The 16,885-nt window shown below is 42.4% G+C and overlaps 2 protein-coding genes across 2 annotated transcripts; both read right to left on the bottom strand.

Moving 5' to 3' along the window:
• Positions 1-11,592: 11,592 nt before the first annotated feature.
• On the bottom strand, positions 11,593-12,186 carry LOC149401755 (uncharacterized). The gene has a single exon (XM_089610874.1). The coding sequence runs from the start codon at positions 12,184-12,186 to the stop codon at positions 11,593-11,595; it is 594 nt and encodes a 197-aa protein (XP_089467000.1).
• A 2,693-nt stretch (positions 12,187-14,879) lies between these two features.
• Positions 14,880-16,052, bottom strand: LOC149401754 (uncharacterized). The gene has a single exon (XM_089610873.1). It carries the CDS (start codon positions 16,050-16,052, stop codon positions 14,880-14,882), a length of 1,173 nt encoding a protein of 390 aa, XP_089466999.1.
• Positions 16,053-16,885: the final 833 nt, after the last annotated feature.

Genomic DNA, 16,885 nt, shown 5'->3' with positions numbered 1-16,885 from the left:
TGATCGCTAAACTATGATGATTCGATTTCATCCTAAAAAATGATGATTCGACAAATACGATATTTATCATTTTCTTGGCATGGTAAAGTTGAGTTGAACTTGCACTGTCTTTGGTAGCTATGTACATTTAGCATGTATACCATCATCAATTAGATCAAATTTGTGTGTTCTGTGTGTCTTTAAATTAACTATATATAATATTGCTGTCTTGGCGCATATAAATATTACAATTTATCTCGTATAAAAATATGTCTAGCAAGTATATAACAGAAGACTACGTAATAAATATAAGTCAAATGATATGTACCATGTGTATATATATGAAGTAGAGAAAGCGAATTTAATTAGATTGATTAAAAGTACATGAGAACCTGGAAATATATTGATTTAAAGATAGTGAAGGTCAATCAGAACGGAACTACGTACGTATACTGATATATATATAAAAAAAAAAACATATCATATATATACATACATAATTTTTCTATATTATTAAACCCCACTGGCTTCTATAGAGTGAAAGATATAGATCATGACGAGCTGTACCGATATACACGAAACACAGACACGTGCTTAGAGTATGACCGGCCGGTAAATTTTTTTAGTTTATGGTTTCATCAAAGCTCATGTATATGTAACAGTAGGATAGAGAAGATGATATAATTATCAGTCATGGTAAGGATTTCAATTATATCGACTACTTCAATAAGTACAGATTTTATTCAGAGTTTGGCAAAAAGTATAGCTCGATTGTTTAGTGACCTAGAAAATGTTAACTTACCAGACCAAGCTTTTAGAGCGCATACGGTGACTATGAAGAAGATATGAGATGACAGAAAATTACAAAGTAGCGGGATCAAAGAAAATAGAAAAACAAATTTTAGACTTAGATGAAATGAAAATGTCCAACTCACAGCATAAATTAGAGTAAATGTCAATGAAAAATCAATATTCTTTTAATTAAAATGATTATAAAGATTTCTTAGGATTAAAGTTAAAAAATGGGTAGGTGATGTAATTTTTATTTGATAGGATAGGATAACCCTATTCCAGATGACTTGGACATTCAGAGATGTTTTTCTACATTTGCTCAACTTTTCTATATGTATTAATAGTTTTGTATCTTGATTATTTAATTCTGTTTAGCAAGACGCAAAGTAGAATTAATGTATGAATATGTTCCGATGTAATAGATGAAAAATATAAAGCAATGCGTAAAAGTAAATGATACATAGAATGGTAATCCATTTCGGTGCAGCGTTACTAGGGACAATTTGCCCAATAGAAAAAAAATTCATTATATGAATACGATGATTTACATGAAAGATCCCCGCATTTAAGGCCTTTTTCCTGTTACTATCCATGATTTTCAAATGCTTCATCTGAATTTGAGCTCCCATCACTTCCACTCTTAAACACTTCTTAAGTGTTTGATAATCTTCAATGTCAATGACTGTGAATGTTCAATCACGAAACACAAAACTCAAACAATACTCTAATGCTTTATGAATCAGGAATAACGTCTAGAGAATAACATCACACACAACACACAACTAGTTTCCCAATCTGTCGATCTTGCACGTCTAAGAACTCTAATTGTGTGAATGAATGCGTCAAATACCACTAAGGGTAGTAGCTTTCTTTTATAGTGGTCAATACTTATGGAAGTAGAATTAGGGTACCTTTACCCATTCACGCGGAGAAAATATACGTAGAAGGTCTTCCCCTAACAATCTTGCCGAAACAGGAAACTTGCCAAAAATACATATTCCAACCTAGATGTCTTAGCATATCCAGGCGTAAGTTGCAAGACATAATGTTGAGACAAATTTGCCATAAAAAATAAGCCAACCAAGACATGTAACAACCATGTGAGATTGAGAGCTTCTCTCTCTAGCTTTGCCGCCCATCTCTCTCTCTCTCTCTCTCTCTCTCTCTCTCTCTCTCTCTCTCTCTCTCTCTTTCTCTCTCTCTCTTCTTGCTCTTTTGTTTTGGCACCTAGGTCCTCATTAGACCTAGCGTTTTGTATTAGCTCTTTGGCTCTAAGACAAGTTCTTGAGTCATTGTGTTTAATAGTGCCCACACACTAAATCCTTTTTAAACTCGAAGACTCTATTGGTAGAAACTATCGTGTTTACTCGGATTCAAGAAGACGCAATGAGACAAGCTAAGTGGGGAGACGAGCGATTCAACCTTTCCAAAGGCTTCTCAACGCTCAAGCTTAAAGCGTGGTTGGTACCGAGTGAAAACTCTTTATAGTTATTAATTTTAAATTATATGTTCATGCACTTTGTCTAGGTAGTAAAAATCGTTTTACGTGTTTTAAAGAATTTTTTATATTCTGCCACTTGGTAGAAGCGATAAATTATTCTTAATCCTTGATCTATTCTAACATATTATTTAGTTACCTTAGTAATATATTCTAATATGAGAAGTAAATAAATATTATATATGATCTGAATTTTTTATTTACTAAATAGTATCTTGGAGATATTTGATTTGTTGTATTCTTAGAATAAATATTTCATATTAAATAGAATAAGATCAAATCATATCAAGAAAGTGAATACTCTATTTAGGTAAGCTTGAAAGCTATAAATAGAGGGCTAGGGTAGAGGAAAACGCCCAACATATTGTCTTCCACTCTTGAAATTCGCGCCTCCCCTCTCCCTTGACTTGGACTTTTTTTTCTTTCTTCCCGGAGTTGAGAAGTTAGTTCAACCCACTTCTCAAAGAAAGACATAATTATTCCGACACCTTGTTTGAATAATTAGTTAGTAAAGAATTGACCCATATTTTGGTCTCTATTCTTTTGGAGTTTACATCTTAGAAGATTACAATATTGATCAACCCGAGCATCCAAGGAATCAACAATCCGAGAACGAAGAGAAGCTGAGGAATCCGAGAGCAAGGAGATCCAGATAGCTAGGAGTGTGGAGAATCTGTAGCTAAGCCGAGAGGTATGTAATCCAAAATCCTCTTATGGTATTGTACAAATTGTGTTTTCCCAAATATCAGACCTATTGTTGTTGAACAATTTTGAGTATCCTGGTAATTAGTGTTTACATTAAGGATTAGCAATTTTTCGTGTATTATTCTATTCCGCATTTGTAAACATATTATAGGGTTAAGAGATTGGTTACCCAATAATAAATATTGAAACGATCGTTCGTGTTCAATACATAGAAACTATGATTGACCTTTTATGGAAGTAATTTTACCCATCAACTAGTATCAGAGTGATTGTTCGTATCTGATACCAACCTTATTTTTCCACGATTGGTATTAGAGCGATTGTTAGTGTCTGATGCCAACTTTTCCTACAAAGATGACCAAGTTTTTTATACCACAACTTGGTTTTTTCAAGCTTGGAAATAAAGGAAGGTTGATTCATGGAATCTTTGATAGGGGATCGCATGTAGCAAGTATCTAAGGACCTGACTCCCTTTATCCTCATCCTATTGTTTATAAAAAAATAATACGCTCCTAACGAGTAAAGTAAATGACAAGCTCATAATCACAAAGTTTACTAATATTTGTGAGATCAGTACTAAAACCATCTACCAACAAAATATCTTTCAAATAAGAAAGACCATGATAATTTAGCTAACCTTTACCAAGGATTTCAACTCAACCACCATCACCGAAGGTAACATAGCGCTATGAGAGTAAGTCTTCATGTTGACAAGAAAGTTTTTCTCACCAGTCATGTGGCGGAATCATCCAATATCAAATTGCCAGTCTTCCCTAAAGAAGGCACGAAGAGATGTATATGCAATGTTGGCACGGTCATTAGCTTTAATCCTCCAAGCTTTTTGAGTTTAAGGAGCCTGACAGTTTGATGACGATGAGAGAATTGAGATCGATGAAGATTCCTCACATGTAAGCGATAACAAAAAGGATGGATATGACCACGACGTTCACAATAATGACATATCCACCGAGGTCTGTTGACATGAGATCTCATTGATCTAATGACAGGTTGAGGCCTAAAATTGCCCTGATGCATATCACTGCAAGATGTCTGAGACATCTTGTGAGACATATTTCTAGTTTCTTTTGAGTAGGAGGAACAAAAGTTATCTTGGAACTACAACCATCTTCAGATTCATCATCAGAAAGTGTAGTAGTGTAGCCTTTTCTCTGCTTCTTCGGGAAGTTTCGAAACTCTGCTTGAATATGTCCAAACCCTTCATATTCACGACACTAAATTCCCTTGGATCTATTGGAATTGTTGAAGTTAGATCTATCACCATCATGCCCACGTCACTGAAGTTTTTTATTCATTTCTGAAACTGTTGTTGTGGCTGATTGTCTCTGACAACAGTTAACACATTTCTACCAGGACCTCTTCTCAAGTCTCCTCATGACCTTGCCAAAATATTGGCAAGCATAGCTATGGAATCACAGATTTCTCGAACGACACAACCTTATTTTTCTTCTCATATTTATCAAAGGATAATTCAAAGGTCAAAAGAGACCCAAACATCTCATCAACTTTCATCTCATGGAGATCATGCACTTCTTCAATGGCAGTAATCTTCATGCCAAATCTCTCGGGAAGAGACCTTAAGATCTTACGCATATGCTTTTTTCAAACATCTATTCTCCAAGGAGTATGACTCATTGGCAACATCACGAAGGCGAACATTGAATTCAGAGATAGTCTCCTCTTCAATCATGCACATAGCTTCAAATTTGGTGTTGAGAAGCTGGAGTCTCAAACTACACACCTTGGAAGTACTGTCGTAAGCAACTTCAAGGATCTTTCATACCTCATGGGCACTCTTACAAGTATTGATGAGCTTGAAAATATTATTGTTAGCACCATTGAGATAGCACTGAGATCACGAGAGTTACCCAGAGCAGCATCATCTTCTGCATCATCCCAATATTTATTAGGCTTGAAAAGACAATAATTCCTGCTTCATCCAATATTGTGGTGGGAGGAGATCACCCATTAACAATAGCTTTCCAAGTCATGTTGTCAATGGACTTGAAGGCGGACATGTGAGCTTTCCAGTAGGCACAATTCATCCCATCAAGTACCGGTGGACGATTAACAAATCTGCCTTCCTGGTAGTATCCATCCCAAATGGAAACGGCCAACAACACAAAGAACACACTCTAAGTTTTGGGTGTCGGTCTGATACCATGTGAAATTATGTTTAGTAAGAGACGAGATGTCGCACAAAGTGTGTGTAGTTAATGTATTCCGATGCAATATATGAAAAATATAAAGCAGTGCGTAAAGGTAAATGACATAAAGAATGCTAACTCAATTCGGTGCAATGTCAATGATCGTGAATGTTCAATCATGAAACATAAAAACCCAAACACGATTCTAACGCTTTAAGAATTAGGAATAACATCTACAGAAAAACACCACACACATCACACAACTAGTTTTCATGTCCGCCAATCTTGCACGTCGAAGAACCCTAATCATGTAAATGAATGCGTCAAAGACCACTATGGGCAGAAACTTTCTTTAATAGTGCCAAACACCTATGGAAGTCGAATTAGGGTTTCCTTACTCATTCACGAGTAGAAAATCTACGTAGAAGATATTTCGCTAACAATCTTTGCAAAAGATAAACTTGCCAAACAACACATTCTGCGCAAAGAGTCCTAGATATCTGAACATATACTGGAGCATGTTGTAAGACATTTTGCCGATACAAAGTTGCCGTAAAATATTAGCCAACAACACATGTAACAACACAACCCATTCGTATATGTGTTTAATCATAATTATATATAATAGTCTTTCGAAGTTTGAAAATTATTACTTTGTAATTTGTGTTTAAATCTAATAAAATTGATGATGTGCTTTACAAAGTGTAAGATTGAAAATATTTATATAAATAATGAACATTACACTAAATAAAGTAATTGTTTTATATAAAAAAAATATATTAATGGCCTTATAAAATTTAGCGAATATTTAATGATGCACCTTTGATTTACAACATTGTTGTTGCACTATTATACTAGGAGAAAAACTATTTTTAGAAGCGACAAATATCACGTCCATTGTATCTAATAGATATTTTGTTCAAAACTTAACCCTTGATTTCTAGATCTTCTAATGAAAAACTTATGAAACCCTAAAAAAACATCAACGAAGGTATTATTCACTCTTAGATACCTTCACTTACAGAAGATTGGAAATGAGGATTATCGGCATTCTTGCCGCCGCACCAAAAAATGTCATGCCCATGATAAATGGGATTCAAACGTGTTATTGAAATTTCATTTAAATGGCCTTGTTATTATTACCCTAATCTCGACCTCACTCGCCGCCTCAAATCTTTCCCTAACCTCGCATTTCTCTCTGTTGCCGGGCATCTCTTGTTACCTCCCCCCGGATGTCATATTTATCGACCGTACAAACAAAGAGGAGTTAGGATTAATAAGGAAAAATATTCGAGTATTGATAATGTATTACATTTGAGTTCAGCCAAGTAAGAGAGGAGTTCATGCATAATGTCTAAGTTGTTTGTTAGAAGTAACTACTTTAAGCATACCTTATCCTGCACGTTTCAATTGCAACTACGCTCTAAACGCGTTCAGTAGAAATGCAATTTCGGTAGCACAATTGTAATTACCTCTTTACCTCATCCAGGAAACACATAAGTAAATACGTTCTAAATCTGAAGTGTTATTCATGTGGACGAGTTGTAATTACCGGCCCATCTCATTTAAGTGGCGCAATTGTAAATAGTTCACAGAAGATATATGCTTGAAATCGTTTCTGAATTAGTAACGACAACTTTACTGTGCGGATATGAAATATACATACTTTTTTTTAACTATGTCGGGCCACAAAGTGAAGAACACATAATCCTACAAATTAGCGTACAAAGTGAAGAATAATTGATCCCTATATTTTTGGAATTATATCAACATATTATTATTAATTGAATCAATGAAATATCTAATTTCAAATAAAAAAAAGTGTATAATTCCAAAATTGTTTAAGAAATTAATGAACGCCATAATAAAAGTTTTGCAATACTCATAATGTTGCCATATAAGTCGATTGACTAATTGTTTAATAAATTGAAATATTGACTATTTAGTTATTGTTGATGTTGGTTTTTTGATCGATCAACAATCACAAATAAAAGGTGAAATGATAAAATATTTTTGAAAGGGTTTAGAAAGACGTCGTATAAGAAACAATTTAATAATAAAGAACTATAATAATATATGAATATTAATTAAGTTTATTAATTTAGAGGAGGTTACAACGGGACGAGGTGACGAACTCAACAGGTCGAGCTCACGATCACAAACATAAGAATACAAAGGAAATATTAATTGGAAACTGAGACTGAGATCTTGCGTGTGTGAAAATCGTCCTTTCCTCTTCTATTTATAGACGAGATGGAACCTTCTGGACGAAGACACGTGTTCCCCGATCCACTCTCCTCGCCGAGGTCGTAGTCGTCCGAGATCCGGTCTTTGCGGCGTAGTCTCCTCTTTGACTGATGCTTCTGACTAGGAAGACGTAGACGAACTGGAGTCTATCGAACCGGGAAGTGTTGCTGGACTTGGGCCGACCTGCGGAGAACGAGTCAGGTCCAAAATTGATTTCGTGGGCCAATTCTCGAATGGATCGTGGGCTTTAATCGGGCCTAAGCCCATCTGAAACGATATTTTAATATTTGAGTTTTTAGACCCCCACAATTAGCCCCCAAATATTTTGAAAATATTTAACGCGGGGAATTCGAATTGTTCCGAATAAAAAGGGGGGAGATTAAAGATTTGGGACCACGTGGCGTCGTAAGAGAGCGCGTCTTCTTCACACGTGGCGTATCATAACCATATTTCCTAGGTCGAAGTCGAAGGGTCGGAGAATCTGTTATCTTTGTAGATATCGAGGGAAATATTTTTGATTTGATTCGATTCGTTTTCCGAAATCATTTGATTTTTTCGGGATTTTGGTTAATAATGAAACATATAAATAAGCGTACCGAAGAGTCATTTCTTCTCACTTATATTCTCGTCGTCCGCGGTTAAAAGGTAACTTTCTCTTCCGAGTGTCTCTCTTTACCCTTTAAATTCTCTCTAAGTTCTTCGATTTTGGTTAGATTTCGACCACTTCTTATTCTCAGTTCGACCAGCGAACTCAAGAAAGTTCATAACTTCAAACACTTCGCCCCTAAAAGCCATAGTTTTAGAATGCCGGGATCAGCACTTCGTCCATCAGGGTCTCAACCTTTAGGGAATAAAGACATATTGTTACCTTCTGCCGTGACCTCGACCGATCTTGGGAGAATCCGCGAAAAATATCAGATTCCCCCAGAAATTAATATCCTTCCTCCTCCTCCTGGGGCTACGGCCGACACCATAGTGGAGGGTTTATGTTGTATATACGAGATTTGGCTAGAGAAATGTGGGCTAAGATTTCCCATCCATCCTCTCCTATTCGACTTCGCCCAGACTCTAGGGTTGACCCTTCCCCAGATGTGTCCGAATTTTGTTAGGATGGTAATGGGCCTGATAGTTGTGGCCTACGAGGAAAAGATCGAACTCACTTTGATGGATTTAGTCCATCTTTGTGTGGTCAAGGCAAACTCAAAACACGATCCGAAGTGTTTCTACCTCTCAAAAGCCGCGGGAAAGGGTGTGATCTCGGGCCTGCCTTCGAAGGATAAATTTTGGGGGAGGCGATATTTTTACTTCGCCGTAAATGAGCATTCACTCGGGGATCAAGCTCGTTCTTTCTCGTCAAAATGGGCGAGCTCGCCGAGTATGCACATAATTTATTTCGCTTGCATTTATATTCTGCAGCGAAATGTGTACTCATTACTTCTTTTTTTTTTGTAGAGAAAATCAAAGCGCCATCCCAAGGAGTGGAGTTCGCTGAGAGATTATCGTTACTGCAGTTGGGCGAAGTAGAGTGGTCGAGCTTCACTCCTTTCAGATTTATCTCGGCCAAAGTTTGGTCTTTCCCACCAAATTTCTCAGAGCACCAGGAAGGTTAGTTCGACGATTTCGTCATTATCTTCTCTGTTATTGATTTTTATTATTATTTTTTATTATTCTTTTTAGTCGTTGGAGACAATATGAACACTCCGATCAGTGCCCGGGATGCAAGGAAATAGAGGAAGAGGGGTGCTGCCTCGACTTCGGCCCCGATTCCTTTCCAGGCGGATACTCCCGAGGTCGAAGTGACTGGAGTTCGTCTTGTGTCCGACATCCCGATCGTCTTGGTGCCTTCCGACGAGGTAACCGAGATGGCCGAGGATGCTCCAACAGGCGTTCAGTAAACCGGGGTTCCTGAGGCCGAGGAAGATCAAGCCCCCGGGATTGAGGATGACTCCCCTGAGGGGGACGAGAGTGTTTGGGTCCTCGAGAGGTCCGAGGTCGCTGGCGCGACCAAAAAAAGGAAGACGCCGGCGAACCGAGTCCCTGAGGGGGGCGTTCCTGGAGATAAGAAGAAGAAGAGGAAAGAGCCGGCTCCTGACCTCGTCGGCCGGGATGGGGAAGAACCCAACCCTGAGGCTCCCGCGTCCGTAGCGACCAGGGCGGACAAGGGCAAAGCCGCCGTTGGAGGAAGCAAGTCTTCCTCGAAGTCGAGGTCTGGGGGCTGAGATGACTCCGCCCCATCTGCGGCCCGGAAGAAGAAACACGTCGTCAACTTCCACTACGCTCGGGATCACTTGTTGTGTGACGACATTTACTCCTCGGCGGGGCTTCTTTGTCAAATGACGTGTTCCGGGATGGAGCTCCCAAAGGTTCCTGACCTCGCTGAGGCGGACTGGTACAGGATGATGGCCTCGGCCATAACTGGGGTAAGTTTTTTTTTTTTTTTTTTTTTTTTTTTTTTTTTTTATATAGCCGATATGTTATACTTGTGAAAAATGACTATTTTCTGTTACGGTCGAACTAATGAGAGGGGTTGATTTCAGATGTCCACCCAACTGAACCGAGGTGTTTTTCGCTATGAAAAGCGCCTTCATGACGCCAAGGTCGAGCAGGAGAAGCTCGCCGAGGTTCAGAAGCGGACGAAGTCTCTACAGGCCGAGCTCCAGGGGATGAACGACAAGATTGCGACCCTCCAGGACGACCTTCTGGCCAAGGATGCTCTCTTGGAGAGGTCGAACAGTAAGATTGAACGCCTTCGTGGCAAAGTTCAGTTCTTATCCGTCGACGTCGATGATAAGAAGGAGAAGATCAAGGGATGGGCGGCCCGTTCCAATGACTTCGAGAAAGAAAGCAGGAGGTTGGCGGTCGACCTGGCGGCTCTGGAGAAAGAGCTGAAAGACGCTCTTGATGAGCTCGCTAGGTCGAAGAGGGCGGCGAAGGCGGAGCGGGATCGGGCCGTTCATGCGGCGAAGAAGGCGACTTCGCTTAAGTATCGGGAGCAGATACTTAAACATCCCGCGCAAAAGGTGAAGATGGATGAGGCCATCCTGATCTTAAAGAAACTCGAGCAATGCCGGGGGAACAATGAGTTGATCTCGGAAGTCTTGAAAGGCGAGGTCTCAGATTGGGCGGCCGAGATGAAAGATACCGAGGATGACATCGCCCAGTATGAGGCCGACTACGCGGCCGTCGCCGTTCCTGAGGTCGAAGACATCCCGTTCACCCCATATTCGGACCGATCTCATGCCGACACCTCCGGGACCGAAGTCGAGACTGCCGCCATCAACGAGCATGGCTCGATGCTCGATCGTACTGAGGAGGTCCTCAACTCCATTCCGGAGGGGAACGAAGAGGTGGCGGCGTTCACGCCTACTCCGGAGCGCCGAGATGTCGAAGTCGAGCCCCGCGATCAAGCTTAAGCATTCTCCAGCTTTCATTTTGTTTTATTTTTAATAATGATGTTTATTTTATTTTTTGGGCCCGTATGTTTTGGGCGAAGTTTTTATCGTTTTTGATACAATCATAGGGGGCTTCGGTACCTCTATTTTATATTTGAATTATTGTTACTATTTTATGGAATTCCCTATTTTAATTTTGCCAAGTTTTTTAGCTCGTCAAAATCTATCGTGAATGCATGGATGTTTATTCAGTCCGTCCGGCCGTTCTGAGTGTCATTATTTTGTTTGCTCCTGAGGCTGCTCGGATCCGTGTAATCTGTTAAGTCCTTTAGGTCGCTTGTATTTGGCCAAAAACGTTTCCCTGAAAGATATCAGATGATTCGCTAAGTTATTTAGATCGTCGTGGAACTAAAAGGTTTCCCTTAGGCTGAGGTTTGGAATTGGTTCGTCGTTCAAGATCTGTTTAGTTGTCCGGAATATTGCTGGTCCGAAGTGTTTCCCTTTAGATCTGAAGTCGAAGTCCGTAGGTGAAAATTTTAAGTCTTTTAGATCGTCGGGGACCTAAAAAGTTTCCCTTAATATTTTCGGACGAGATCGACCTTCGTGGGTATGATCTCCGATGACGATGCGAGATGTCGGTTCTCGCCAAAGTCGAGGCGTTTGCACTGCTAGCCAAGTCCGAGGTCGGGGTCGTTGGCCGAGGTGCGAGCTCCGTGGCTCAAGAGGGTAGGGGGACTGTGCCTTTGTAGTAAGAGGGTGCCTACGTACCCTTATGCAGGGTTTCAAGTCGGACGTAGTTCAATTTTTACTGGTTTTAACAGTAATATTTTTTGAGGTTCGAGACGTTCCATGATCTTAAAACCGGGATTCCGTTGAGTGTTTCAAGTTCATAAACGCCGGGATAGGTTACTCTGGTGACCCTATAGGGGCCTTCCCATTTTGCCCCGAGTTTTCCGGCGTTTGCCTCGGCAGTATTTTGAAAGATTTTTCGGAGGACCAAGTCCCCTACGTCGAATCTTCTTGTGTTGACGTTTTTATTGTAGAATCTAGCGATGGATTGCCTATATCGGGATAACCGTGATAGGGCTGAATCTCGCTTTTCCTCCACTAGGTCTAAGGCATCGCATAGAGACTCGTCATTTTTTGGCTCATCCTCAGGTGCGTATTTTACCCTAAGGGTTTGCACCTGATGTTTGATTGGGATGACAGATTCGACTCCATGGACGAGGGAAAACGGAGTTTCCCCTATCGGCCTTCGTGGGCTTGTTCGGTATGCCCACAGCACGCCTGGCAGTTCTTCTGCCCACCGCCCCTTCTTGGCATCGAGCCTTTTCTTTATGGAGTCGACTATGGTCTTATTCGTTGCTTCCGCGTGCCCATTTCCTTGAGGATATCGTGGTATTGACATTCTTACCTCAATGTTGTTATGGAAGCAAAACTTTCTAAACTTTTTCGATATGAATTGTGATCCGTTGTCTGTTATGATCTCGTGAGGAGTTCCATGCCGACAGATTATATTCTTCCAGATGAATGTTGTGACGTCGACTTCTTTTATCAAGATGAAGGCGCCAGCTTCCACCCATTTAGAAAAATAATCTGTTAAGATTAACAGAAATCTTAACCCGCCAGGGGCGACCGGCATTGGTCCCACAATGTCCATAGACCATTTCATGAATGGGTATGGCGCCGAGATAGACGACAATTCTTCCGCGGGTCTTTTTATGTTGGGGGCATGGCGTTGGCATTGATTGCAGCGGCGCGAGTGCGCCTCCCAGGCTGCCAGTATGGTCGGCCAAAAGTAGCCTTGCCTCTTTATTTTGATGGCAAGCGCTCGTCCGCCTGCGTGATTTCCGCATTCCCCTTCGTGTACGTCTTCCAGGATTCGTTTAGATTCCTCTGTCCCGATGCACTTAAGGTAGGGTCCTGCGAAGCTTCTTTTAAACAGGCTTCCATCTATGATACAAAATCTCGCGCTTCTCAGCACGAGCTTGCGCTTTGCCATCTTATCGGATGGGACCGTACCAGTCGTGATGTAATGCAGTATTTCAACCCTCCAATCCCCCCTTCTATTGTTATGACCGCGGCGACGGTCGTGGCAATAGAAGGTTGTTTGATTGTTTCGACTGGTATAATCCTCTTGAGGCCCGGATTCGAGGTAGATGCTAGGGCAGCCAATGCGTCGGCCGAAGTATTCTCGCCTCGAGGGATCCTTGTCAAGGAGAATTCTTCGAAGTTTTTTGTTAGTTCTTTTACGACTTTTAGGTAAGCTTCCATTCGATCATCCCTAGTCTCGTATTCCCCGGAGTATTGGTTTGCTACGAGTTGGGAGTCGCAGAAAGCTTCCACTTTCTTTGATCCAACTGCAATGGCCAACCTAAGTCCGGCGACTAGTGCTTCGTACTCGGATTCGTTGTTTGATGCGACGAAGTCGAGCCTAAATTACTGTTCTATAGTCTCACCGTGGGGGGAGGTTAGGTGTATTCCTATTCCAGCCCAATGCCTCGATGATGCCCTGTCAACTTTAAGTGTCCAGGTGCCTTCGACTTCGGTCACGGTGGGACTTTCCCTTGGGAGTTCGATGATGAAATCCGCTAAAACTTGCGATTTCGCGGATGTCTTCACTCGGTATTCGATGTCGTATTCGCTCAGCTCCACGGCCCACTTGGTTAACCTTCCTGATTGGTTAGGGCTATGTAGGAAACTTCTGAGCGGATGTGATGTCATTACTATTATGGTGTGAGATTGGAAGTATGGTCGAAGTTTTCGCGCGGCGGAAACGACGGCCAAGGCCAGTTTTTCCATAATAGGGTATCGAGTTTCAGTATCGACTAACGACTTGCTTGTATAAAAGATTGGTCGTTGGTCCCCTTGCTCGTCCCTGACGAGCACTCCACTAACCGCCGCCTGAGATACTGCGACGTATAGATAGAGTGGCTCCCCCGCAACGGGTTTTGCCAAGATTGAGGGTGTCGATAGATACTCTTTCAATTTTTTGAACGCCTCTTCGCATTTGTCGTCCCATTCAAGCTTCTTATTTCCTTTAAGGAGCCGATAGAAAGGGAGACATTTATCTGTTGACCGAGAGATGAAGCGATTGAGGGCAGCGATGCGTCCCGTCAACCTTTGGACTTCACGTCTATTACGGGGCGAAGGCATTTCTCGTAAGGCGTGTAATTGATCCGGGTTAGCCTCAATTCCTCGTTGGGTAACTAAATACCACAGGAACTTGCCGGATGATACTCCGAACGATCATTTGGTGGGATTGAGTTTCATGGCATATTTATTCAATACCTCGAAACATTCCTCCAAATGCCTTATGTGGTCGTTCTCCCTTAGGGATTTTACTAGCATATCGTCGATATACACTTCCATCGTCTTCCCTATCTTTTCCTTGAACATTTCGTTGACTAACCTTTGATAGGTGGCGCCAGCGTTCTTTAGTCCAAAGGGCATGACCTTATAGCAATACGTGCCACGGTCGGTGATGAAAGCTATTTTTTCTTGGTCATCCGGATGCATCAGGATTTGGTTATATCCTGAGAATGCGTCCATGAATGAGAGTATTTTATGCCCCGCGGTCGCTTCGACTAGCTGGTCGATGTGCGGCAACGGGAAGCTGTCTTTGGGGCATGCTTTATTCAGATCGGTGAAATCGACGCATACCCTCCATTTCCCATTTTTTTTCTTTACGACGACAGTGTTTGCCAGCCAATCCGGGTATTTCACTTCGCGGATTCAATCTGCCTTGAGCAGTCTTTCGACTTCGTCGTTGACTACCCGTGCCCTGTCGGGACCGAGCTTTCGTCTTTTTTGTTTTATCGGCTTAAAACTGGGATCGACGTTAAGTTGGTGAGACGTGACGTCGATGCTTATTCCTGGCATATCTTCGGTTGACCAGACGAAGGTGGATTTGTTTCGTTTTAACAAACAGATCAGTTCTCGCCTGATGCTACCTTTAAGCTTAGTTCCGATTCCTACACACTTGGTAGGATCGGAGCCATCGAGCTGTACTTGGACCGTTAACTCAGTACTTGGCGCATCGAGGGAGTCGGGGTCCTCTAGTGTGAGAACGCTCTTGGCCGACTCCACGTTCATTAATTGTTATTGCTCTTCTTTAATTGTCTTGGCACAATGTTTGTGACTAGTGAGATAGCAACTGCGGGAGGTTGCCTGATTACCTCGGATCTCTCCTATTCCCTCAGGCGTAGGGAAACAAATACATTGATGAAAGGTTGATGGCACAGCCCTCATCATATGCATCCATGGTCTTCCCAAGATAATGTTGTAGGGGGAGGGACAGTGTAGTACTTGAAACTCTACTATTTTGTTGATTCCATGTGTTTTTACGGGCAACCTGATTGTTCCCAAGGATGGAGTAGTGGACCCATTAAAACCTGTTAAATGGGTTCGTTCTCTTTCAATCTCGTCTTCATCGATTCCCATCCTTTCAATCTCTTTCATCAATGTGTCGTCGTGTGGTTCGGCTGTCCCAATTGCTTCTTTTTCGGAGAACGAGATTTGAACATCTTGTTCTAGTCTGATTTTGGTGGTTTGGTTACTCAATCGTCTTTGATGTGTTTTGACGGAGTTAACCATTTCGTTGCAAAACTTTGAGCCGCCCATTATGAAGTCAACTCTGTATTTTGCGACAGTCGGCGGGGAGTATGGCTCCCCTTCCTCCTCGGGTCTTGCTCTCTTGGGGGAGGGGTTGCCCATTCCCATGTTGTTGCTATTGAAGATTTTCTTCTTTGGCGGGGGTCCTAGATCGACATCTTTCAGTTCCCCCTTCGCATATTTCTCGGCTAAAGCCTTACGCATGGTTTCGCAGTTAACCGTGTCGTGGCCGTTAGCCTTGTGGAAACTGCAATACGGATTGGGGTCCCGTGTCCATTTCTTAGCCTGGGGCCCCCCCTCCTTAATGTCATAATTGACGTTGAGCATATAATTAGGAGGGGCGTGTTGCTTTTTGGCGTGAGGTACGGCGTCGTGGGGATTAGTCCTGCGAGGGTTATTCCCAGCGTTTACGGGCCTCACCCAAGTGTTGGAGGGTGGTTTCTTTTCGGCCGCGCGTTGCCTCTCGTAGGAAGTAAATTCTTCTTCGGCCTTTGCATAATTCGCGGCCTTATGAATTGCATCCTCTAGCGTAAGGGGGCGGTTAACAGTCATCTCCAGTTTCAGCTTTGAATCGTGCCTTAACCCGTTCCTCAGAGAGGTTATGGCAGACTCGTGGCATACGTTAGAGATTTTCGAGAGTACGTCCTTGTAAAGGATCATGAAATCCTTCAAAGATTCGTTCTCTCTCTGTTGGACCCCCATAAGTCTGCTATGGTCAGGTCGTCCTTAACGAACATTGAATAATGTTTCAGGAATGCAGCCGATAGCTTATCGAAACCATCAATGGAGTTTGGTTCGAGTTTGGAGAACCATTCCAAGGCGGGTCCGAACAAGCTCTCGGAGAATAGTTGGCAGTATCCTGCCTCTAATTCTCTCTCAGAGAGCATAACCCGTCCCATTGCGACTCTGAAGGACAATATGAAATCCTTCGGACTTGAGGTGTCGTTGTACCGTGGGAGGCGAACCTTTCCGGTATCTCCCAGTTGCACTTTAGTGACGTTTCTGGCGAAAGGAGTTCGCCTCGTTTCTTCTACGAGACGATCTATCTCGGGAGCTGAACTGGTCACAGAATGAAATTCTGAACGAACAGCTCTCAGCTCGGCCATTATAGATTCCTTGAACCTGTCTAGTTCGGTCATACTGGGTTCGCCACCACGAAAGAGACGAGGTCCCGATTGTGCCGAATTGACCGCGGTTACACTTGTCGGGCCCTAACGGGTCTGATTCACCCCGCCAAAACGTTGGGGAGTGAATGTTTGATAGATCGCTTGAGGGCGAGGTCCCGCATCAGCCGGGAAAGACCCAAACGGTGCTCCCCCGAGCGGAGGCGGAGGGAGTCCGGAAGGATCGATCGTGACTTCTGTCGCGACCTCGCCAGTAGTTCCCCCAAGCTGAAAGCTTGTGATGGGAGACTGGTCTGCTCCTCGGGCGACCTGTATCCCAGAAAAATCCAGACGGACTCCGGGATGGATAGCTCGGCTTGTTTGCGCAAC

Source organism: Urtica dioica, chromosome 4 (assembly GCF_054948205.1).
Source record: "Urtica dioica subsp. dioica isolate 48M chromosome 4, U.dioica_male_clone48M_v1_H2, whole genome shotgun sequence".
Classification (NCBI taxonomy): domain Eukaryota; kingdom Viridiplantae; phylum Streptophyta; class Magnoliopsida; order Rosales; family Urticaceae; genus Urtica; species Urtica dioica.
The sequence above is the reverse complement of the archived record's forward strand: the minus strand, read 5'-3'. Positions and strand labels throughout refer to the sequence as shown.

Bases quoted from the DNA above. Each gene is read 5' to 3' on its own strand.
- LOC149401754 (XM_089610873.1), bottom strand. From the start codon at position 16,052: ATGATCCTTTACAAGGACGTACTCTCGAAAATCTCTAACGTATGCCAC.
- LOC149401755 (XM_089610874.1), bottom strand. From the start codon at position 12,186: ATGTCAATACCACGATATCCTCAAGGAAATGGGCACGCGGAAGCAACG.